Raw genomic sequence first — 24,472 nt, 5'->3', positions numbered from 1 at the left:
GCTTTGAGTTCAGATGATGGAGGGCATTGCTCACCAGTTAGTCTTTCTTCTTAGTCATCCATGTTTCTCAAATCTCTGCTTTTAGTCAGGTTTCCAAGACACCCTTCAGCTGATGGGGTACTCAAGTGGTACTTCTGTTTTTGGGTGGTGCAAGGCACCTCTCTGCCAACTGGAGCAGAGTCAGCTGTGTGGCAGCAGGAGAGGGAGGGGAAAGGTCATCCCTGTAAAAATACTGAATTGGATTTTATAAGTTTATAGCTATGTTTTGTTTCTTTTACAGAACTATAATCCTGGTGCTTAGAGTGGTCTGAAAGGAACAGAAACACTTAGCCTTGAACTTTTGTTCTGCTGCTGCTTCTTGTACCTCTGAGGTACAAAACATACTTGTAAACTTATAATTAATCAAACCGATGTTCAAGGGCTAAAAAAAGAAACCCAAAAAGAGTACAGGCTTCATGTTCAATAGTGAGAAACTTGGGGTGGGCAAACCAGAAGATTGCAGTTGGCAATTGACAGGTTTTTGGAGACCGGCTTCCCAGGTAGGTTGGTATGAACCAGCTGATTTCTTTCTCCCTTTCTTTCTTCCCCTCTTACTCCCTGCCCAAATACACTATAGAACCAGAGGCAGGCTAAAACTCTTTTTTTATAGTGTTCACAAGCAGAGCAAGCACAGTGTCACCCTGGTACAACAGGAAGGAAGAGATATGACAACCCCACCAGTGGGCTGGGGGCACTGCAGGAGCTGGAAAAAGCTCCTCAGGCTGTGTAGGGAGAAACACAGATAACTTGGCCCTTCCTCCCCATACTGTAAATCCTCTATCTGTGCAGTCTATAGGTGTTATGAGCTAACAAACCTCTGCCTTCCCCCAGCCCCTTCATCCCCAACCGCGTGGCCTTTGTTGGAAGCCCCAGGTCCCCTCCAGCAAGAGCTGGGGGAGGGTTGACTTTAAACTCCACTAAACAGTGGAGGCACAATGCAAACAAATGTATTGCAGCACGCAGCTATGCAAATAGCTTCAGAGCGCAGCACGTTTTCCCCAGCATTAATTGCTGCACCGCCGGGGTTGCGTAGCAACAGCTCTGCTTGTGCCTCTGACAGCTCCTGCCCCTTGATGCCTCTGACACCTTCTGTGGCAGGCAGGAAAGGGGAAGAGAACAGGGCTGCCCTGGGAAATGGAGAAGGGCTGGGAGGTAGTGAGGGGCTCTGATGATAGAATTCACTTGGGACACTGGGGTTGTCTTCTGCTGGCCCAGGGTGATTTGTGCAGTGGGGCTGGAGGGAGGATGTTGGGGCACAGGAACAGAGGAGATCAGGCAGCTGCAGCCTTGTGAAGGCAGCATTTGAGGCTGGTGGGCAGAAAGGGCAAATGTCCCAGGCCCTGCAGGAAAGCTCAGTGACAGGTGGGCTGTCTCTCCCATTGCAGTGAATCCTGCTGGGGACCCCATACAGTTTTGTGACTGCACTTACAGCTTGGCTAGAGGCATAAAGGGTCCCTAGATAGTCTCTCACTGGTTATGAATCTCCTTTTGGCTTGTGGCTTTTCCAGCCCTTGAGAGAAATGGCTCATTTTTCATGCACACCCAAACCTAGGAGAACCCTGGGCCAAGCCCTGTGGGAAGAGGTGAGTACAAGCACCAAAGAGAAGGCTGTAGGTGGGATGGGCAGCCCTGGGATCCCTCGCTGGTCTTTCCAGCCCAGCAGCTTCTGTGGGGCTGGCCTGTACCTCCCAAAAGGCAGGACTCTGCCTGCCTGCCTGCCTGTCTCTTCAGAGGCAAGACTGGCTACCTTCTGAGAATAAGTTTTCCTCCTGTTTAAAACCATGTTCCCAATTCCTATCCTCTGTGTTTACCAGTCAGTCTTTAGTTCCACAGTTCCACTGTGCTTTTGCCAGGCTGAGGAACTTGTTTGCACCTGGCACCTTTCCCCGGAAAGACACTTCAGCTCTGCAGTCAGCTCAACTCTTCTCTATTCTGATAAGCCACATAAAAAAAATAGTTTCTCTGCAACAGTTTATACTGTCCATAAGCAACTCTGCTTGAAAATGTGGGGCACTGGATATAACTCTACTCTTACATGTGAGCCAGAAACAAGCTCGTCTCCAAAACTGCCTTAAGTAGGAAGCATGTGGTCAATCCTGCATCCATCGGCTGCCTTGCAGGAGAATGCCTATGGGCATGTTTTATTTATTAGTGATAGCCAGAACAGACAGGAATAGTGGGAAATGCTGGAGAGGTACCAAGGCACACAGATTAGCAGGCCACAGGGAGCACAGAACTCTGTGTCTGGGAGATCTGGGAATGGAGAGGCTGCAGTTTAGCACCCTTGGGGGCACAGGAAGAGGAAGGACAGAGTTGAGACCTAGCCACCCTCAGAGCCTGACTGCAGGTGGCGGTGAAAGCTCTGCCCCAAGGTTATCCTTAGATCCAGAAAAAGATGAGGCTGCCTGCAGTACCCAAACAGGGATGGACTGGGGAAGGAGCAGATTAGCTCAAGGTGAGAAGTTACAGCCTGTCTTTGAGCTGAACTGGCGTGACATCAGAGGACCCTGAACACAATGTGCCAGGTGAACTGTGTCACTGAGTGTGAGATGGGTCATCTAAGTAGAAAGGGCATCAAAACTGAATTAATTTATTTCCTTTATCAAGCAGGAAAAGTATTTATCTCTGTTTTTTTAATTTATAGCTTGGCAAGCTCTGTGTATCTCTGATTGTCTCCTTGGAGTACAGTAGGGCAAATAAGGTGACAATGAGCACGAAGGCCTCAGTCATACTTCAGAGGAAGAAACCAGGTGAAAGGCAAGGCAGAAATGCCACTGGAACCTTCAGGATCAGGGAGCCAAGATCCCCTCTGCCATACAAACGGGACATGAGCCTTTTCCACACGCCTGTGCAGAGCAGGGGTGACCTGCAGCTGGCTGTGCTTGGCATCATGGCTGCAAGGCAGGAAAGGACAGTGCCCAGCCACTTTGGTCCCTTCCAGACCAGGAGAGAAGTAGCTCTGTACACAGGTTTGCAATCTCCTCCTCACCAGGCATGACCCAGCCTTTCCTTTCTTGCCATCCACCCGGGCAATCACTTTGCCTATGCCAAGAGTTCTTCCTTCACAGCCATGGAGTGTAGCACCCGAAGGTGCCTCAGCAAGGAGTGACATAGTTGTTTTGCCACCATGACCCCTTCCCACAGCTGCCCAGGGAGTGTGGCAGTGGCGGGGGCCAGGGCAGGGCCCCACCTCTGCTGCTGTCGTTACAAATTCAGTGTTCCCGGGAGAAGATGGCTGCTTCTCTTCAGAGCTGGGCTCGTGAGTAGGTGAGGGGAGTTACCGCCCCTCTCTGCAAAGGTAGAAAAACGATTACTCTGAGCTCTGCCTCTTCTAAAAGCCCCCTGCTCCAAGCCCAGGGGGTTGAAAGGTTTTTTTATCCCCTTTTGTTATTCAGCAGAGCGAGGGGAGGAGCTGGGCCGTGTAAGAGATCCTGGCTGACATAACCCTTCCCATGCAGAGCTCTGGAGAGGGGCCAGGGTGTACCTGAGTATTTTTATTTAAACTAATCCCAGACGTTCCAAATTGAAAGCCATCGCAGCGCCAGGTAGGACCAGTTCAGGCGGTTGCTGGAGGGCATTTTTCTCACTTGGGTGTAGTAAAGCAGTCTCCAGGTACGTTGTTTATTCCTAACCCCGGGAGTATGTTCTGGAGGTGCCGGGACACATTTGGCAAGCTGAGCTTGCTCAGCCTTTCCAGGTGTTTTTAGGAAAACCCTGCCTCAGAAGCCTTTAAGGAAACTGAGAGGCTGGGCTTGAGAGGCAAACGTGTAAAACACGTTAAGCCTGGGCAAACTGGAAAGCAAAGGGCTGGGTAGCAGCTGCTCAGGGCAGGCTTGGCTACAGCCTTGCATTTCTCGGCAAAGAGGAGACCTGGTCAGCCCTGAGTCTGAAGTGGCCTCAGGTGTCCCGACTAGCCCAGGGAATCAGGGCACTGGAGGTGCCTCCCTGCTGCGTGTCAGTTCAAAGAAAGCAGCCAGCAAGCATTAAGGAGCAGGCGAGGGCTGCCCAGGGCTGGCTCTGATGTGCCTGATGCCACTGAGAACAGCTGACTCTAGCCACTGGTTTTCTCTTCTCCTTTTCTTTGCTGATAGCTTCTCCAAACTGGAGCTCTTCCTCCTCATCCACCTGTTGAGCCCTGTGCCTGGCAGCATGGAGTGGGAAAACCCACTCCAGATGAAGCTGCTTTTCTTCTCCCTGGCCCTGAACCCTTTGATAAGCATGGCCCCCCTTGACCCAGCTGAGTGAGCGAGATTGGTGTCTGATGCTGATGGGGGGGCAGGCAGAGAAAGGCTGTAGGGGGAGAAAGGACTTTCACTCTTCCAGTACAAGGCCAGGAGGTGCAAAGTGCAAGTGTTGCTGCAAAACAACACTACGTTACTGATAAAGATCCTGTGTCAGGCAGTGTGGGGTCCTCTCAGTGTGGTCAGGACTGGGTGGGAGTCGCCTGTGCTGCCGTTGGGAACAGATACGGTCTCAATAACAGCATCTGGCGTGGCACTCCTGATGCGTTCATGCAAACACTGGATAATTATCCCTTAACCTCTCCACTACTAAGTCCTAATTAATTGCTTCTGCCAAGCAGGTAACTGATAATGGGCTGGGTTTGAGCGCTAGCTAGTGGCAGTGACCCTGTGCTGTAGAAACCCAACTTTCTGCACAACCACTGTGTGCTGGCAGCCCATCAGCTACAGGAACACTTATTAAATGGGAGCTAATCAAAGGTCAGTGCAAATAGCACGACACTGCACAGGATGCCTTGCTGCCTGCATGTCCTGTAGGCTTGGAGCTCACCAGAATTTCTGTGCTGATTACAGAAGAGGCTCAGATCTGCTCAGTTTGGCTGCAGACCCATCTTCTGCCACTGGGGTGTAAGCAGAATTTTAAGACTTTGAGTAGCTGAAGATTCCTGGCATCTGGATGCCCAGCTGGGATGCTGCTCTGCTCCCACCCAGCCTAGCAGTGCAGAGTGAGGGAGTAGAGGTGTGCAGCCATCCTAGAAATGCTGGGCCTTCTACATCAGGTGCCGTGCAGATACTAAGTCTGATTCTTTTTAGGTTTGCTTTGAACATGTGACATGGTGCCTACACACTGGGATGTCCTAGGCAGAAGTGTAATTATGAGTACTCTAGCAGTAGCAAACAAACAAAAGTGCAATCTGTGTCCTGCCAGCAGTGTGCACATGTAAGTGTGCATGCTTGGACTAAAGAGACACCTGCCAGCCCCAGGAAAACAGGATGCTTGATCTCACCTGGAGGTCAGGCAAGTGATGTGCCTGACTGGGAGGAGAAAGGTTATTCTGGTTTTGCAGTATAAACTAATGTTCCCTAGGACATGTTACTGACTGCTTCTCTCTTTGTCTCTCTAGTGAGGATGCAGCAGAGACAATAGCAATAGACTCTAACAATCAGCCGAAGTCTCCACTGGAAAAATTTATGGTCAGACTGTGTACACATCACCAGAAGCAGTTCATTCGTGTGCTAAACGACATATACACTGAAGTACAACCAGACTCTGACGGACAGCAGTTATCCGAATCTGAGAGCATGGAGGCCTCTACCTGTGGCTCTGGTTGTAGCCAGCGAAGCACTGAAAATCAGGATAAGGGTGCTACTTGTACTGAATCAAAGCTCCCTTCTATATTGGACCCAGGACAGTCAGGGGCCGATGGCCCCCTGCACGTTACGGGACAAGCCCCAAAGCAGCCAGTGGAACTGAAGTCTCTGGACAGAGCAGAGAACTCCAGTCCTGCTTTGAGAAGGGACTTCTGTGAGCTCCCCATCACCAGGCTTCGCTCTGCTAGTCCAAAGGATAGCCCCACCCAAGGATACCTCAGCACGTTGAACTCTTCGTCTTTGAATTTCCATCATACTGCAAAGAGCCTGGAAGGGCAGCAAGCTGCTGGACATGAACAAGAAGCCGGTATCAGGAAGTGTGAAGATAATAAAGAGCAGTTAGCAGGTAAGACTCTCATGGAAGGTTATATCTCAGTCAAAGTGGCAAATGTGAATAGCAGTGAGGACAGCTTAGACAGCTGTCTGGGGTCCCAAAAGAGCTCTTTCAGGGCTCTCTCAGAGGAGTCCTGGGATCCTGGCTTTGCGCCTCGCAGAGCCGACAAAGAGAACACTTTGCAATGCAGCTCGAAAGCATCTTTGCACCAGGACTTAGACGCAAAAGAACAAGATGTGAGACCAAAGCAAGAAAACCACCTGCATGCCATGGCCAAGGGCAAGGCAGGCTGCCAGCTACACCCCTCTGACAAGGGCACGCTTGACAAGTCCAAAGAGGGCTGGCTGCCCACTGGCGCCATGCCAGCCGCACACCGGACCCCCGGTGGGCACCCCCGCGCCAAGGCAGCCTCCCTCAGGTCCTCTCGCAAGAGCAAGAAGGCATCGGGGCTGAGGATCAATGACTATGACAACCAGTGCGACGTGGTGTACATCAGCCAGCCCATCACCGAGTGCCATTTTGAGACCCAGCGGCTGGCGTCGTCCCGCAGGACGGCGAGGAAGAGCACCCGCGGGTATTACTTCAATGGGGAATGCTGCGAGCTCCCCACTGTCCGCACGCTGGTGAAGAGCTCCCGGGCGGAGGAGAGGGCGAGCAGCCCGGCGCTGCGAACAGAGACCCTTGTAAGTGCGAAGCCATCCCTGCTGCCCTCGGTGGAGGGGTCTGCAGGGGCAGGACGGGAGGGTGAGAAGAGGGTTTCCCTGAGGCTCCTGGCTAAAGTGGCACCAACCAGCCAAGAAATGAAAGAGAGGGCCGAGCTGGGCTCCATGCAGCTCCGGGATACCCGAGCATTGCGATCAAGGGAAGCTGCCGTGGCCATGCCATTCTTCTCCCTCTCTGCTCCCCCCAGCCCCCAGAAAGAGGACAGCGTGGCCAGCTCACCGCCACCTGGCTCCCCTCCTGCTGAAGGAGGGGGGATGACAGTAGGAGGCACTGTCACCTGGGAGGCTGGCAGTAGCCTGGACTCCTCTGGGGATGGCAGCAGCAGCCAGCAGGCTGCTGATATTACTGCCTTTTCAGTTTCAAAAGCACACAGTGAGGAGGAAGGTTTTCCAGGCATTGATATACAAACTATTCCAGACTGCCCTGCCAGCCCAGAGCCAAAGTCCTCCTCACAGCCCTCTGCCGCTACAGACACAGCACCTTTGCCCTGTGATGGTGTCAGGGATCCTGTCCAGCTTCCAGACTCAGGGGATGCTGAGCTCTGTGGGCAGTGTCTGGCAGAGCCCTCCCCATGCTCTCCAGGCCTACAGGCTCCTGAAGAGCCCCCTGCTACCATGGATGGGGAGAGCCCCCTGGAGCCCCCTGCCACTTTACAGTGTGGGGACGTGAACAAAAGCATTGATGCTAAACCAGAAACCGAATCATTGATCATGGTGGGTGACAGCCATCTTGAGCAAGAGGATGCTGTGCTCATCAGCACACCTCTCCCCAAAACATTGGAAGTGGAGACAATGCAGAATAACAGCACAGCAGGTGAAAAAGAGCCCACTGAGCCCACTGAAGGGGAAATGCCACCTGACCCAAACAGCTCAGACTCTGTCTCTTCCAAAGACAGTCTAGACAAGAAGCGAAAGAAAGGCAGGAGAGTGCTAGTGGCATCGGACCGGTGTCTCCGAAGCCAACAATCCCAGTCACTTGCTGAGGGCAGTGTTGAGGACTCTGGTTCTTCCAGCTCCGTGCAGCTTCCTTGCCTTCAGATCAAACTCTCCAAGAGCCCTGGCGCTAAGCGGTTCAAGAGCGAAGTGCAGCTGGATGAGGCAGCATCCATGCACTTCCCAAATGACTGCTTCCCCAATGTTCTGCTCAAAACCAGCGAAGGGCTGGGCATTGGCCAGGCTCCAGAGAGCATCACTCAGCAGCAGCCAGGCAGGGAGAATGGTGTCACTACCAGACAAACCTATAAAAGCATCTTAGCAAAAGAGACTGCTGCAGAGGGAGAAAATACCTCTAAAGATGACTCCTCTGCTAACAGCAGCCAAAGTCAACTAGGTGAGATGCTGGAAATCAGCATCCAGGCTGATGCTGAGAAGAAAAACATTCTCCTCCCTCCAGAGAACAGTGTTCCTGCAAATGATGCTGAACAAGTAGATGTGAAACCAATCAGTGCCAATGCAAAGGACAAGGAGAGCTCTGACAGTGCCAGGGATCTGGGCAAGCCAGTGAACTACGAGCTGGTGACCAATTTGCCTCCATGTCCCAGCAGCAGAGGTGGAAGCAAGCATCTTCCAGCAAAAACTGCAAAGCACAAAAAGGTTGCTCTGCAGTTTTATAATTTACGACATGCACCCACACCTGTAGACAGTGCAAAAAAGAACACACCAGGGAAGGAGTCTATGCAAGCAATCCCCAAACTGAGGGATGAACACAGTTCAGGGAATGATGACTGCCCAGCACTGGAGGATATAGACATGACTGACAGCAAACCAAAGTTCATGGAGTGGTGTGCTGAAGAGGAAAACCAGGAGCTCATTGCTGAGTTCAACAATCAATACATGAAAATCCAGAAGGGCTGGATTCAGCTGGAGAAGGAGGTCCAGCCAACCCCCAAGGTAAAGAACAAAGCTGACAAACTGAAAGAGATTTGGAAAAGCAAGAAAAGAACACGTAAAAGCAGAGGCTCACTGGAAGTGCAGAAGCTTTCTCCTGTGCAGATGTTGTTTATGAAGGCCTTTAAGCTGTCTGACATATGCCAGTGGTTTCTGGAGACAACTGAAACCAGGTCTCTAGTGATTGTGAAGAAACTCAACACCCGTCTCCCAGGGGAGATTCCCCCCATGAAAGTCCCCATGCAGAAATATTCTTCCTCTAGTCTCTACCCCAGCTCACTACAAGCTGAACGTTTGAAAAAACATCTCAAGAAGTTCGCTGCCACTACCCCGGCTCGGAATAACCTGAAGAACCAAAAGCTTTGGGCCAAAATTCGTGAGAATGCTGATAAAGCAGAGGCTGAAGAAGCCACTGCTCCCAACCAGACGTCTCCCACTGATGGCAGCACCAAGGAACTGAGTGAAGACAAGACCATCCAGCCTGCCCTCAGCTTGCCCACACAGGCCAGCACCAGGATCCTGCGCAAGTACTCCAATCTTCGGGGCAAGCTGCGAGCTCAGCAGCGCATAGTGAAGGCAGAGAAGCGCAGTGATGGCCCAGGGGACCATCTGTCCCTGGAGAGCAAGCAGAGCCAGAAGAGTGTGTGCATCAACCCCCTGATGTCTCCAAAGTTGGCCTTGCAGATCAAAGCAGCTGCCTTTCCTTCTAAATCTCCCACAGTGGATGGAACAGGGAAGGGGCGGAAGGGGAAGAGCAGGTCCCAAGAGGATCCCTTGCCCAAAGTCGACCTCCAGCTCAGCAAGAAGAAGAAGATGCTGAAGGAGAGTGGGAGCACCCAGGAGCGATCCAGCTCCTCCACCAAGGACAAGCTGCCTGCCAAGAAGGCTAGTAAAATAAAGCATTCAGAGGTCAGCGTGAAATCTCCCACCACCCGAAAGCAGACTGCCATGGAGAAGAGCAATAAACTGGCCAGAAAAATGTCTTTGAAAGAGAAGAGAGTCCCAAAAAAGCAGCTGGAGAAGATGCGACTCCCCGTGCGGAAGGGCAAGGAGAACACGAGCAGACGGGCCGTGCTGCCTCCCAGTCAGGAGGAGCTGTCCAAGTCCCTAAAGCAGAAGCCCCTGGGGGAGTCCTCCACGCGGTCACAGAAGATGGCCAACAAGAAGCACAGCAGTGGGAAGACCCTGACAAGGTCTATGAAGAAGATGCAGGAGAACAGTGTGTCTCAGGGCAAGAGGAAGCTGAGGGCAAAAGTGGACTGTCCGCATAGCAAACGCTCACGACTGGACCCAAAATAGCAAAGAACCGGTAGCCATGTACAAAACTGATGTATAGTAGTAACCCTTTACCATGCATTAACTAAAGCTGCTTTTATAAGCTGTAGCAAGCCTTTAAAAATCCGCAGTTAAAGGATAACGCCCATGATTTTAGGCATCAGCAGATGTGTCTTGGACAGAGAAGAGGTTGGTCTGTCTGGCTCTGCTGTTGAGAAGGAAGTTTTTGCAGTTTGAACGTTCTTTGGGTTCTTTTAAACTTGGAACCAGGCAGTTTTTGTTAAAAGTACAGTGCCTTATTTATCACTTTAAAAATAAAAATAAGAAGCTCGTCTGTGTGATTTGGAGGCTTGCGTTTTATACTTGAGGCACAAGCACTTGTACTGTAGCAGAAAGAAAACCACCTTCGTGCACATGAAGTAGCTTTTGTCAGCCTTTGGGTGCACACGAACATTTCCCTTTCTTTCAGAGTCCTTCTGTCTGTCTTCTTAGTGGCATTTAAAGCAAAACCAAAACCATTTCGCATCACTAAGGGAGAGAAAGGCGAGTCTGTCCTTTGTCGGTTTGCTGGTAGCAGCTGCTGGTGTCCCAGACTGTTACCTGGCATCAGAATGTGAAGTAGCTACTGGTGTGTGTACTGCTGATGGCTACCTGCTCCTCACTGCACAGCCCGTGGGTGGGGAGAGCCTGCTCAGGCTGAGGACATGCCGTGGGCACATCTGGCTGCCACATCCACTGCTGCCAGCTGGGCGTGCTGGGCTGTATCTGTCTTTTTTTCTTTTTTGCTAGCTTCAGGGATGAACCAGTCTTGCCATGCTCTGCTTTTGGACAGACTTCCTTCTCCTATTTCCCTGTCCTTGTGGTGATTTCTGTGGTCTCCGATGGCAAAGCTTTTCTGCAGTGCTTCACTGAAGGTTGATTCCCTCCCTTATTAAGGGCTTGAGTTCCTAATGTTGGTGCTCTGCAGGAAGGGACCTCTGGTCCTCACCTTGTGCTTTTGTGGACGTCTTGCCTAGTGCTCTCCTAAGACAGGATTTGCAGTTGAAATAAGGTTGGGATAAGGGACTGGCTTGTGTTAATTTTTTACCAGAATTTGCATTTCACCCTTTTACTAGCAAGGTGTGGGAAGTTTGTCCTTGCTTGTGTCACAGAACAGGGTCATAGTGCCTGTCTTCTCTTAGAAAAACCTGTTAGAAGTGCATAGAGTGTATGTGCTGGTTCTGCTGGGCAGAGATGACCACCAGCTGGGGAGGGCTTTGGTCTGTGCTAGGGAAAGGTCCCTGCTCAGCCATTGAATCCCCACAGCTTCACTTTCACATTACTGCAGAGTCCATTTGCAGGAATCCCAATGCCAGCCTCTTTCCACACATAAAGCAGCAGTGCTTGTCAGGGCACTGTGTGGGTCCTGAGGCTGCCAGACCTTTAACAGCTGCCTTGCTGGTCCTTTCTCAGCTGCTTGTCCCTGATGAGAGCAAGGCTCTGGTGCAGCCCATGAATTCAAGAGATGCTGGCCCTGGGAGCAGAGGCTGGAAAGGGATTGCTTGCAAAGGGAATTCCTTTTCATAGTTGGCATTGAACCCTAGATCTCAAAGCCTGGGCACTGGGGGTGAAAGGCAGATAATTGTGTTAAAATCTTTCATTGTACCCCTTTAGTACAGAGGATGAAATCAGGTGTTTGATTTGCACGCCTTTCACAGAGCACCTCTGGCTCTCTTGCAGGTACTCCCTTTACCAAGCATTGACACACAATGCTGCAGCACATTTTTCTCTTACTATGAAATGGCTGATTTAAAAAAAAAATCCTTTGGCTTTCCTTTGAATTGTGCTAGAATAAGTTAACTCTCTGAACAGCTAGCAAGTGATTAAATCTAGCCTGTCAGTCCCTGTACAGATTAATATGAAGTTATCTATTACTTTAATTTTTACTGCATGCATTAAATATGTCAAACATTCCATCAGAAAATATTCAAAAGCATTTCAAGAGAGGTGTAAGGCAGGAGGGCACTGATGGCGGTTAAGTGGCTGATCTGTACAGGGTGACTGATCTTTCCAGAGTGTCTTTCCCTCTTGCTTCTCCATCCCTACTTACGGTTCATCTCTAGCCTCTGGCTGGGGCCCAGCCACATAGGCCCTGATTTCCTCTTCTTCCTCTGGGCCCAGTGTGCATGTGAGCACACCTCTTACCTTTGGTCCTCACGCCATTCCCCTGCAGCGAATCCCCTCTACCTATCCTTCACCGTCACTCTTGAAGCGCCTGCACTGGTTACCATCCACTGCATGCTCCTTGAGGCTTTCCCTCTCTCTTTCTTCTCTCATTTTTTAGCTGCTGGCAAATGGTAAATGCAGACTGTCCTGCTCCCTGTCTTCTGTGCTTCTAGGAGCAGGAATCCTATTAGGATGAAACCCTATGCAAAAGTGGAAAGAGTCTTTCTAGATGGGGTGCTGCTGCTCCAATCCTGGATGTTTTCCTGCATGCTGGGGCTTCACCAGCACTGATTGGCTTGAGCATGGCAAGGTTGGGGGACAGCAGGTGTCATTGTTGCTGGAGTGGAGTGGCTTCTGGGCATCTGTCCCAGTTCTGTGTGCACTGCTTGGCTTAGGCAGTGGTGGGATCAGAACACTGTGCTTCCCGACAGTGTCCCTGACAGGCAGTGGTGATGTGTGCTGCTGAGGCATAGCCCCTGCTTTAGAGCAGTCTGTCACCGATAAATGTGGCTCTTACATCATGCAAGGGATGCACAGGGAGCTGCAGATGAGCTTAATGAATGGAAGAAAATAAGCAACATGATTTAGTACCTTATTCCACACGGACATGGAGTGTGTCTCCATGTGCTACAGGCACAGAGTTGGCCACTGGCACTACCACAGTGCCATCCTCAGATCCACAGCCTCATTGCGCTCTTCTTCCCCTGGGCTACCCCACAGCCCCTGCTCTACTTCTTCAGCTCCGGGTTTCAAGTTTCAACCCACAAAGCAGATCTTTCTGTTACTTTGGCTTTTCTTGATGGCTACTTTCTCATCCTATTGAAGCTAGTGTCCATCATGCATTCTGGTCCATGAACTAGGAGCAGCATCCTCTTAGCTCTGCGTCTCCACAGATGTCCTCACTATCCCTCTGCTGCCAGCACTGCTCTCTCATTTGCATAGTTACCTTTATCTGTCTCTTGTTGTCAGTGGCAGCTCTGGGTCTTCACACTTCACATGTTCAGGATCCGTCCATCTTAATTAACCACTGGGAGGAGCTGTGTTTGCCAAGCTCAGAGTCAAAACTTATGTTGGTGCTGTAGCAAGAGCAGTTCGAGCCTGGGATGGTTCCTCCTACCTGTAGCTGTTAAGATCTTGTTTAGCAAGGCCAGCCCTGGAAGGGGTTTCCCTGCTGACAGGGTGTGTGATATGTACCCAAGGTGTGCAGGTATTTATATTCATCACTTACTCATCCCTGTTTGCCAGTGATCGCTCTGTGCAGTGGGGTTTCTGCAGTTACCTGCCAGCATGTCAGGGAAACAGATTTGCAGCAAACCTTCTCTGAAGAGCCGACTTGTTGGCGCTGATGCTTCTGACAAACTTTCTGCTGCATTGCTGATCAAGGTCCGTGAGCCGTGAGAGCAGGATGAAATTGTTCCCATTGCTCTCTGCACCCCTGTCCCTTCAGTGCTGGGGATGCCATGCAGGGCTGGACTGAGCAGGCTGGCTGGCTGCCCACACCACTTTTTACTGGTGTGCAGATGAGCAAAGCTGCAGCCCAGCCCATGTCCCAGCTGCTGTTGTGGCACTTCTGGAAGTGTGATGTTTCCAAAAGCTCTGCCAGCTCCTAGTAAATAGCTCCCAGGAAATAGACATGCAATCAGGTATACAGGTGCCCTGTTTTTAAGACTTGCTGATGGACACTTTTTCTCTCCAGCTCATAAACTTTCAGCCTGACAACTGCATTCCCAGTTGAAGGTGACTGAGAAAGTGGTGACTCCCAGGCTTCCATGGGTACAAGTAGTGCCTGAGGCAGCAGAGAGGTGTGAGTGGCCATCCAGGTTGGGCTCTCACCTTTCTACCATCAGCAGTCATGCCGGGGGAAGAGGGCTGAGCCCCAGCCAAGGTGTTCTTGGGTCTGCATCCTTGGATTGTATGCCTGGACAGCCCAGGAGCAAGATGGGGATACGCTCCTCCTTGACAGGGAATGCCACTGGAGCTTTTCTTGTAGCAGTAGGTTTTTTGAGCAAACCACAAGGCTATGGTGTCCCCATGTTGTGTGTGTTCCCCCCGTGTGTTGTAGCATCCATTTGGCCCATCCTTTAGCTTGGTGGTTGTGAAATGAATCCATCTGTTCTAAGATGTTCTCAGGAGTTCTTGTTTGTATTAAGCTCACCCCTAGGCTTAGCAGAAATCACAGTCCCCATCCTCCCTGCTCCCCTCCCTGCAGACAAGCCCTCTCTCTCACGAGCACTTCCACCTTCTCCCCAAAGGGCAGTAGAGGGCAGCTGGTGGTTTTGATTCAGGGCACATTGGCAGCTTTGGGGCAGCCAAAGGAGCTGGGATGCAGCCGGCCAGCATTTGTGACATGGGTCTGGAGGCCAGGCGGTCCCACGGGCTGTATTGCTAGCCAATGTTTTCTAAGTCTGTTTGTAAGAGTACCTAATTTTAAAATGAAATGTGAATATATATTATGTGTAGGTGCCATGTAAGATAGTGTTGTGCTAGGCAGCAGGATGCTAACCTACTTTTTAAGCTTTTTGGGGGCAGGAAAAAGCATTTTTCTCTCACTTCATGCTCACAGATCTAATATTGTAAATAGGTTTTTAAAATATTTATTTCATGGGCTTTCCACAGGTTCTCGTTCTGACTGGTGTGTTGGTTGGTGGGGCTGTATTGCCCATTGTGCCACAACCAAAGGGCTGGTGATTGCGTGGGGGGATGGAACGGGGTAGGGTGGGTGGGTGGTGGTGGTCAGTTTGGTTTTATGTCACGTCGAAGCTGAAGCATTAACTCTCTTCATCTCGTTTTGATGATGTCTGACCTGGTCGATGGCCATGGTCCCCAGGGAGGCCATGAGCTCCCATGGCTAGCCAGGATGGTTGTCCCCAGGACAGGGGGCACTGTAAGCAATAAGATTTGTAGTAATAATGTCTGCTTTGATGGCAGGGGCTCTCAGGGCTCAGGGCCAGGTGGGAATAACCCTGCTCCGGGCAGGGGCTCAGTCCAGCATGGCATGTGGGGGGGGAAGCGCCTCTTGACCTGGAGGTACTCAAGGAAGTGTCCCCAGGGATTCAGAAAGTGGGGGATGCTGTCACCCACAAGGAGCCACCCCCAAAACCACCGGAGTAGGGTAGGTAGTTGCTGGTAGCAAACTCCCACTAGTGAATTACTGCCTTTGTGGGTACAGGTGACCCAAGGAAGCACACTGCTGTTGCTGCTAGTCCTAGGGCCAGCTCCAGAAGGTCATTTGCTCATTTGCTTATCATTCTGCAATTTTAATTCTCCTTCTAGGAGGTTTGAGGTCATTTGGTAATTTTTGCCTAAGTGGGTTTAGATTTTTTTTTTCTTTGTTAACCCCTTTTTGTCTAGAAGGTTGGCTCTGACCTTCCAGTCCAGATGTCTGTGTGGGGCAGTGTCAGCAGAATCTGCTTTTATGATGATAGGTCTCTGACTGTGGAGGATGGAGTGAGGGGTGCTGCTGGGTCCCAGCCCTGCAGGACCCTTCACCAGTCCCACGCTTCCTTCACCCTTGGAACAGGTGTGTAAAAAAAGAAAAACAAACAAAAAAAAAGAGGAAAAAAGGAAACAACACAGTAATTCTTTTCTTAAGATGTAAAACATTTAAATACTATCTCCACCCTGATGGCAAATGCTTTTCCTTCATCTCTTCCCTGGGAGAGTTTTGTTTCTCTGTTTGTTTCTATATGAACTTTAGACACTGAGCTGAAATTCCTCCTTTCCGGTACTGTATGTTTGAGCCCAAGCAATGTGAACTGTACAGACCAGCAGTGGGAAGTGGGAACCAGTGACTGCACCTGGGAGAGTCGTGGCTTGGGACGGCATTCCCAGTTGGTGTAGGGAGTGGGAAGTACTGCGCCACAAGTTGGGAAAATGAACTGTCTGCTGTGAATTCTCAGTTGGAAATGTGGAGAGGAGTTTCCATTAGATAATGTTTACATACCTCACCTGACAAACCTTTGAAAGTGTATATATTAAAAAAAAAAAAAAAAAGAAAATAAAATTATATTAAGTTGCTTTAAATCAATATGTATAGCTATAAGAGCTGGGTCATTTGAACTTTGAATATGTATTGATTCTCTAAATGTTGACATTTTGTGAACTCTGTGCTCCTGTCTTTTATTTCATCCTAGCCTATGGAAAAAGTTGTGTTCTTGTTCCAGGTAAAAGGTCCCTGACTCAGATCTGAACTCCTCAAGGATTCCCACCACCTTGTTTTCTTTTCTTCCTCACTGTCAATATTCACCCTATGAGCTTTCTAAAGGTCCGTATTTTATTGCAGCTTATTAAACGTTTCTTTGATATCAATGTTTGTTTGGTGTGATAAGTGGGGAAGACTGAAGGTGAGTGAGTGCACAAGGTAGGGCACAGCAGGCTGGCACCCTCCAACTGTCACCCCCTCCCTATGGAGGAGGGATATAAATGCCTGTGTGGGGTTTCAGTGCTCCCACACCAGTGCCTGAGCACACAGTGCCTGAGCACACAGTGCCTGAGCTGTGGCAGACTTGTGTTTGTGGCACCAACAGTGCAATCTCTTGGTGGTCCTGGGGACTGCTGCCCAGCCCCCTCTACCCTTCCCCAGAGAGCTACAAGTGCCCAGTTTCCCCTGGAGTCATTCCATCCCCACAGCAGGCACAGGCCCTTCAGCTTCCCATATGCGAGACCCCAGCAGTGATGGCAGCTTTTGCAAGGCATTGCATGGAAAACCCTGGATGCTTGTTCCTGCACCATGGGGGCAACACATTGGCCAGGGCTGCTCCAGGAGTAGGAAATCATCCCCCAAGGCACAGCCAGCTCTTTCCATCTTGTACCACCTCCTCACACACTCAGCATCTCCCAAGCACCAGCTTCTCCTTCTCCCCACCAGGAAAGAAGAGGCCAAGCCTCTGAATGAATAAATGTCATGTTCACATGGAAGACAACATAGACAATACCAAACATCTCCTAAAACAATACAGCCTCTGCCAGCGGAAGGATGCCCAGTGCCTCCCTCGCCAGCCTAGTACAAACCAGCGTCTTCAATAGTGACACACACAAACCCCACGGGCCAAACAAAGCCACCGTCATTTTCCTGCCCAGTAGCATCTGTAAACAAAAAGAAAACATCATTTGTTGACCCCAAACATATAAAAATACTATAACAAAATGAAATACAAATATATATTAGAATCTGTAAGTATTCTGTATAAAGAGATACTTTAGCGGTTAGCGTACAGCAAGAACAGAAACACAACACAACCAAGCCCCAGGTGGGCCACAGGCAAAATGAGACGCATCCCAGCTCCTCTCTGCAGAGGAGCTCCCATGGAGAGGGCATTTGTGGCAGAAACACATCCCTGTGGTGGTGGAGATGCCCTGGATGCCAGTGGTGAGTAGGGATGGTGACAGCACCTGCAGAGCTGGGTGTATCCAGTGGAGGTGCCTGCAGCCCGGCCACAGCTGGCAGTGCAGACTTGAAGCCAAAGTGCTGGAGCCGTGTGATGGAGAGACCCAGGACTGCAGCTCTGGGATGAGTCTGTTCACCAGGGTGATGTGGTGTTTCACTGTCCAGCCATGTGCAGTCCCAGGCTGGGCCCCCACTATCCTTGGCCCCCACAGTCATAGAGGTGATGCTGCTGTGGATGTTGGGTGCATGCAGTACCCTGGCAGGAGCTCCCTGTGTGCCTCTGCTCCCACACCAGTCCAGCATATGCCCTAGGCTTTGGAGAGACACTGGGTATGGGCACTTGAGTCCAAGAGCTGGTGGGTCTTGCCCTGGCAGTGATGTTGGCTCCAGACTTGCAGGTTTGGACATCTTCAGCCTCTTCAACTTGGCACACACAAGACTAAGGCCCCAGTGATGGGCATGGCAAACCTGCATCCCAGCTGTCCCAGCAGCCTCTTGCTCCTGCTGGCTGCATCAGTGGGACATGGGGCATCTTTGCCCAGCTGCAGGCCTGCTCCCCCAGGACAGGGTCTGGAAAAAAGGGATTTCTGTGCTGCCCTCAACAGCTCCCACCTCTGTGCAGAGCCACCTGGCTTGGGGCCCTCTCCACATGAATGGCACAGTGCTGACCCCATGGCACAGGGCAGGTTGGCACTGGAACCCTCAGGAACATCTGTGCACTGGTGCCTGTCTCCCATTCAGTGTGCCTGGCACGGCCCTGGTCCTGCTCCACCAGTGTGACCCTGATGTGACCACAGTGAGCTGGCCCCATGCATGCTCTGCATGGCTGCAGAGCCCAGCCTGCATGCACAGACGGGGGCTGTCACCAGAGGGTCAGGCTGAGGCCACAGAACTGGGGACATTATCTGGGGTACTTTGGGCTCCAACACCCTGCAGGGAGAGAGACCAGAGCTGCTGGAGGAGAGGACAGGAAACCACGTCTGGGCTCACCAGGACCGCAGGACAGTGGTTACACTACGCAGCCTACTGTAAGCCATGGCTTGCCATAGATCACAAGGCTCTGCCAGGTCAGGCCTCCCTCCTCCTGTCTAAGCTGTTGGAAAAGCCCTCAGATCACTGGGCTAATGCAAGGGGACAGGGCTGCCAGGGAGGGGACTCACCCGGGATGCAGGCACTGCCCTCCATGGCTGTGGGGCTTCACTGGCAAGGAGGCAGAGTGCCACAGGGAGAGGACGGGGCAGCTGGGCAGGGTGCCCACTCCATATCCACACATCTGTGTAGCTGCAGTTCTTAAAAAAAATCTCTATCTACACATTTGCTTTGTTTGTGTGTTGGTTTTTTTTCTTTTTTTTTTTTTTCTTTTTTTTTTTTTTCTTTTTTTTTTCCTGTTTCCTTCCCAACCTTCTAGATGCACCAGCTCTACCCTCTGCTGGGCTCCTCAGATGCAGCTGCAGTTCGGAACACCCAGAGAGCAGCACCATGGCTGCAGTGTAAAGTGAGGTCCTTGGCTCGGGGAGTTCTCCCCACCAGCCCCCCGGCTCTGCAGGGCCAGTGGCTGCTCACAGGCACTGGCTGCAGCCACACTTGCTGGGCTTCTCCACCTCCTCCACAAAGGTGGAACCGTTGCTGCACTCAAAGGCGTATTTCCTGCGCCGGAGCCGCAGCCCAGTGCAGCAACTGGCGTCAGGGCCACCGCAGGTCCCCCGGCATTCCACCCAGGCCACCGGCCGCGTCGTCTGGCAGATGGCATAGCCCCGCTGCACCTGGTGGTAGTCCCGCACCGGCTCCCCGCGGCACTCCGGTTCTGTGGGATGGTGGGACAGCAATGGTCAGCCTGGTGTCGTGGCATAGGGCTGCTTGCCCTGGACACCCACCTCCTCAGTACCTACCTTGGTCACAGAGGGCTCCGGTATAGCCATCATGGCACTCACAGGTGGGCTGGCCACCTGGGGTGAGGTGGCAGTGGCCATGGACACAGGGCTGGTCGCGGCAGGGGTCGGGTGGTTCGGCAGGCTGATTGCAGAGTGCGCCCTGGTAGCCCTCATGGCACTGGCAACTGTAGGAGAGGGCATCAAGGGGCAGGCAAAGCCCATGCACACACCTGTGGGCACACGATGCTGTCAGGACCTGCTGGCATGGCACGGTGAGGCACCAGCATGCACAGCCCACCAGTACTGAGCATGGCGTGGCTAAGCACCAGCACAGCAACTGTTTTTATTGTGACTGATACAGCACCACCTGGTACAATGCTGCCATCATGGCACAGCACAGGTGTGGCTCTGGCATGGCACCAGCACAGAACAGCCTGGCACAACTCAGTGCTACTAGCATGGCAGGGCAGTGACACAGCACCACTGTGATGGCACGGGACCCATTGATGCAGCAGCACCAGGAACCAGCCACAGGACAGGGTGAGCAGCCAGTGGGAGGGGCAGGAAGGGCTGACAGTGGGGTGAGGGCACTCACTTGTGCCCCTGGCAGGGACCACCACGGGGCTGGTCACAGTGGGGCCCATCCCAGCCAGGCTCACAGTGGCAGACAGGGCCCTGGGCGCCTGAGGGCTGGCAGATGCCATGCAGGCAGTAGAGCTTGCGGCAGGGCTCGCAGCCCGGCACCACCCCTGGCGTCATCCGCGTCTTGGTGAAGTCCTGCAGCTCATTGTTGATGTAGAGGTTGCGGATGCACCCGTGGAAGCTGGTGCCATTGAGAAGCTGCCAGAGGCGGAAGGCAGCCGAGTTGACATCCACAGGCATTCCTGGGGAGAGCAGGACCATCAGCACACCCAGATGCCCCCCATGCCCTCCATCACCCAGTCCCTGTCCTACCTCCCACGTAGAGGGGAGCCTCGCTATTCAGCGTGTAGTGCTTGCCCGAGTTGTCCATGGTCATGGGGCTGCCACCATCGATGGACAGGTTCACCATCTGGTCGAAGGTCACCAGCTCCACAGTGTGGAACTGCCCGTCGTTGATGGTCTCAGCACTGGCAGGGATTGCTGGGTCACTGGGGATGCCCCCAGGCCGAAGCAATGGGGGCGGAGGTCCCCAGTGAGTGGAGAAGGGGTGCCAGATACCTGTAGATGGCTGAGCTGGGGTGGGTGCCAGGGTCATAGCTGACCCTCACATGGCCTTGGTACAGCTCCACAGCCATGTGGTCGCTGTCACCATTGTACAGCAGGATGCCATTGCCTTCAGCCGTGGAGACCTGCCAGAGAGAGGGGTGGGAGCCCACATCCCTGGGGCAGACCCCCAATGCCATCCCTCAATGTCCCCATGCCCCCCCAGCCCTCACCTGAAGGGTGATATTGGCCCGGGGCCAGTCTTGCAGGTCAGTGAATTGCAGGTACGTGTCCCGGTCCACAAAGTTGACGCTCAGCAGCTTCTCACATTTGGGGCCACCAAAGCCAGGCAGGCACTGGCACAGGGCACGGGCGCCCCGCTCGACACACGGGGCCCCGTTCTGGCATTCAGCTCGCTCACAGAGGCCAGGCTGGCCAGAGGTGTGGGGCGGCATCTCGCAGAGCTGGCCACTGTGGGGCCAAGGGTGCTGCTGGGCCGAGAGCTGGGAAAGAGCCCTACACCCTGCCCAATGCCCCATGGGACTCTGACAGCACGCCCCTGACTTGGGGTCCCTGGGGAGGCTAGGCTCTCCCAGAAACTGCCATCACAGGGATGCCTGGATGCTGAGTTGTGCCCTGGGGTCCCTCCCCAATGATGCTGGCTTCCCCCAGCCTCCACCCCCAGAGACACACACTCCCAGCCTCACTCCTTCCTCTCACACTGAGGATGGACGGACGGACGGACGGACGGACAGACGGATGGACAGATGGATGGACGGATGGATGGATGGATGGATGGATGGATGGATGGATGGATGGATGGACTTGGTAGCCAAGACTTGTCCCTTCTGCAGTGACACATAACCACCCCCACTACCCCAGGTGTCCCTTGTCTTCCTGGTGGTACCTGTAGCCCTCGGTGCAGAGGCAGGAGTAGCCATTCACCTCATCCAGGCAGCGGGCATTGTTCTGGCACCGGTGGTCCTGGCAGTCGTCGAAGTCCTCGCTGCAGTTGCTCCCCACATAGCCGGGTGCACACTCACACCTGGGACAGGTGGGGGGCTCGAGGCTGCCCCTTCCTTCCCCCTCACATCGGTGGGTGCCCGCTCCTCCCCTTGTAACCCCCCTCTCCCCCCTTACTGCAGTCCCAAAAAGAAAATCTACCCATTCCCGGGCAGCCAGAAAAAGTGGTTTGCAGAGGAGGGGGCTCACCTGGGCCCCTGGCTGGTGGAGATGCAGGTGGAGTCATGCTGGCAGGGGTTGAGCTCATCTGAGCAGAAATTGGGCGGCTGCTCACAGAATTCCCCTGCAAGGCAGAAGAGGGGGTGCCCAGCAGCTCCAGGACCAGAGGAGCAGCCCCAGTCCCCATGCTAAGCCCACAGCTTTCACCCCATGGGCACAGGGTTCTCCTCCCCTGGAGGCAGCTCCTGCCTGAGCCAGGCACTGAGGGCATCCCAGAGTGTGGGGGTTCAGCTGGGTGTACCCAAATTCAAGACAGCTGTGCCAAGAGGCCATGGTGATGGGCATTGAGACAGCAGGCAGAGGAGCTATTTAGCCTTCACGGGTGGGTAGAAGCACTGGGCACATTCCCATGCCAGGTCTGTGCCATTTAGGGATGGCTAGGCTCATTCCAGGTACCTGTGTAGTGAGCAGGACAAAGGCAGGTGTAGTTGGTGGCACTGGGCACACAGGAGCCCCCATTCTTGCAGCTGTGCTCCTTGCAGGGGTCGCTGGTGGAGTGGCAGCTTGGGCCCTCGAAGCCCACTGGGCACAGGCACCTGCCACAGAGCCAGGGCAGTGTCAAGGAGAAAAATGAAACAGAACATTTTGGGGTGCCTCCCCCAAGATGACCAGCACAGGACCTTGTCAAAGAGCTGGGTTTGGTGTCCTCCTGTCAAACACTGGGCACAGGGGTGGGTGGCAGCACAGCCTGCCCAAGGATGCTGTGTTGCCACAACAACAGGCTGAGAGGCTTCTCAGCACAGGGAGGGGCTGCACAGCCTACCTCCTCACCCCCAGCCTGCCAACTATTTTCAGCTCCTGATTGCAGCCTGATTCCTAGAATGGCCTAAAGCATTCAGGGCAGTGAGGGTTGTGTGAGGATAAGGCAGCCCCGCAGGGAGCAGCAGTGACTCCAGAACCACAGCAACCAGTTCCAATCCCAAACCCCTCTACTGCCCCCTGGCTCCTGCGGTGATGGTACCCTCCTCTCCCCCACTGACCTCAGCACAGGAGCCTTTTGGGCTGGGGGGCATGGGGAAGTGGAGTCAGACAACATGAGCTGGAGCTCCCATTCAAATGCAATATCCCAGCTATATGCCCAAGGGAGCATGCAGGAGGCAAAGGAAGTATCAGCACTTCTCTCCATGGGATGCCAGGGCACCATGCTACTGCTCAAACACCCACTTTTCATTGGTTCCTGTCCAGCACTCACCTGAACCCAGCTCCTTCCCCCTCCTGAGGCTGGCAGGTCCCTCCGTTGGCACAGGGGTTGGAGGAGCAGCCACTGAGTGCCACCTCGCAGTCCCTGCCCTGGGGAAGAATGGAAAGGTGGGAGGGAGAAGGGTGCCACAGCACCCGCCCAGCTCTCCCCTTCCCACTCAGGAGGATGCTGTGGCACACAGGGAGGGTAGGTGGTCCCACAGGCAGCAAGACCCAGGGGCATGGCAGAGGCTCTGCTCTGTTCCCCTGCCCTCTGCAGGGACATGTCCCCACGCACTGGGGACCCCTGGGACCAGGGTACCTTGTAGCCACTGGGACAGGCACAGCGGTAGGAGCCAAGGGGGTCATTGTGGCAGGTGCCCTGATTCTGACAGGGGCTGGAGAGGCACGGGTTGCACTTGGCCTGGACGCTCAGGGCAGGTGGACCTGTGGGATGGGAGGCACAGAGATGACCGTCAGTGCAAGGAGTGATGTAGACGTGTCCTTTTGTGGGCACCTGGGGTTGCTCCCCAGAGCCTCTGGGGTTGCTGGGAGCAGAGCCTGTCCAAGGGGCTTTGCACCAGGCAATGGGAAAGCCACAGGTTTGTTCAGTCACTGGGGAAGTGCCACCAGTCAGGTAAGAGGATGGAAGCAACCTGGTCCCCCTCCTCCACAAGGCACCTCAACAAAAAAAATCCTGGAGCCAAAGCATCACTCTGCTCGGTGCCCAGAAGAGGGTATGGATAGACAGCATGGGCACCTCTCACCTTGGCACTCGAATTTCTTGGCAGGGGTGGTGAGCAGCAGCTTTCCTTCCATGTCGGGGGGCCCAGCGCAGCGGGCAATGCCTGGCTCCTTGTACCCCGTCTTGACCCAGCTGGAGAGCCAGCGCAGGTTGCAGCTGCAGTACAGGGGGTTGGCCCCGATGGCTCTGCACGAGGAGAGGGGCAAAATTGCACCTGCTGCCACACAGAGGGAACTGGGCACAACTCTGTCACTTGACCAGGATGCCACATGATGGGCAAACCAGTGCTCCTCCAGTTCTGGACCCACCAGAGGTGCTGCCCACAATGGGAGGACTGGGACACACAGCCCCACAATAGTGTCCAGTTAGACCACCCTGCTGCGAGATCCACAGCCCATCTAGTGCTCTGTGCTCTGCCCTGGGGCTCTCCTCCACTGCCCACACAGAAATTCTTGGCAGTCCCTCTCCAGAACACAGGCAAAGCTGCCTGGGGCCAGCAAACTGGGCAAAGTACCTTGAGGCCATGCAGAAACAATAGGACCTGCATGGGAGCTTCAGGGCCAGCCCTGGCTCTGCTGCACAAGCCTGCAGGACAGAGACACAGGAGTGGGCTGGTGGGAATTGAGCAGTGGGTCACAGCCACAGCAGTGGGAAAGCAAGGAATTGCTCTAGGAGAGAAGGAGGGGGAAAGTTTGCTCTTCTCCAGCAGAGAAGGATATGGAAGCAGAGGACGATGTGGGAGATGGAGGACCTGGATGTCTCTGAATCCTTGACTGCAAAGGTCAGCAGT

General features: G+C 53.2%; 2 protein-coding genes across 5 annotated transcripts in view; one reads left to right on the top strand and one right to left on the bottom strand.

Annotated features, from left to right (window-relative positions):
• The first annotated feature begins 302 nt into the window (after positions 1 to 302).
• LOC310911994 (uncharacterized protein) lies at positions 303 to 16,382 on the top strand. 4 transcript variants are annotated; one of them, XM_083866117.1, is made up of 3 exons: positions 379 to 539; positions 1,548 to 1,622; positions 5,405 to 16,382. In XM_083866117.1, the coding sequence occupies exon 3, from the start codon at positions 5,472 to 5,474 to the stop codon at positions 9,891 to 9,893; it is 4,422 nt and encodes a 1,473-aa protein (XP_083722243.1). In that variant the 5' UTR covers positions 379 to 539; positions 1,548 to 1,622; positions 5,405 to 5,471; the 3' UTR covers positions 9,894 to 16,382. The 4 variants fall into 4 exon arrangements, with proteins under 4 accessions (XP_083722245.1, XP_083722243.1, XP_083722242.1 ...); XM_083866119.1 differs by lacking the exons at positions 379 to 539; positions 1,548 to 1,622 and adding an exon at positions 303 to 371; XM_083866116.1 differs by lacking the exon at positions 1,548 to 1,622.
• A 1,043-nt stretch (positions 16,383 to 17,425) lies between these two features.
• SLIT1 (slit guidance ligand 1) overlaps positions 17,426 to 24,472 on the bottom strand; it is a gene marked incomplete at its 5' end in the record, with an annotated part of 59,473 nt that continues 52,426 nt past the window's right edge. Inside the window, 12 exons of the mRNA XM_083866751.1 lie at positions 17,426 to 19,264; positions 19,350 to 19,561; positions 19,927 to 20,215; positions 20,286 to 20,440; positions 20,532 to 20,662; positions 20,750 to 20,987; positions 21,424 to 21,561; positions 21,729 to 21,822; positions 22,155 to 22,294; positions 22,951 to 23,048; positions 23,260 to 23,384; positions 23,705 to 23,868. Coding sequence (XP_083722877.1) covers positions 19,020 to 19,264; positions 19,350 to 19,561; positions 19,927 to 20,215; positions 20,286 to 20,440; positions 20,532 to 20,662; positions 20,750 to 20,987; positions 21,424 to 21,561; positions 21,729 to 21,822; positions 22,155 to 22,294; positions 22,951 to 23,048; positions 23,260 to 23,384; positions 23,705 to 23,868 — 2,029 coding nt within the window. The 3' untranslated portion in view covers positions 17,426 to 19,019. The remainder of the gene's footprint in view (positions 19,265 to 19,349; positions 19,562 to 19,926; positions 20,216 to 20,285; positions 20,441 to 20,531; positions 20,663 to 20,749; positions 20,988 to 21,423; positions 21,562 to 21,728; positions 21,823 to 22,154; positions 22,295 to 22,950; positions 23,049 to 23,259; positions 23,385 to 23,704; positions 23,869 to 24,472) is intronic.

This window comes from Zosterops lateralis, assembly GCF_965231275.1.
Source record: "Zosterops lateralis genome assembly, chromosome: 8".
Classification (NCBI taxonomy): domain Eukaryota; kingdom Metazoa; phylum Chordata; class Aves; order Passeriformes; family Zosteropidae; genus Zosterops; species Zosterops lateralis.
The sequence above is the reverse complement of the archived record's forward strand: the minus strand, read 5'-3'. Positions and strand labels throughout refer to the sequence as shown.

What these genes read in the sequence shown, in the direction of transcription:
- LOC310911994 (XM_083866119.1), top strand. Translation starts at nt 5,472, where the DNA reads ATGGTCAGACTGTGTACACATCACCAGAAGCAGTTCATTCGTGTGCTA.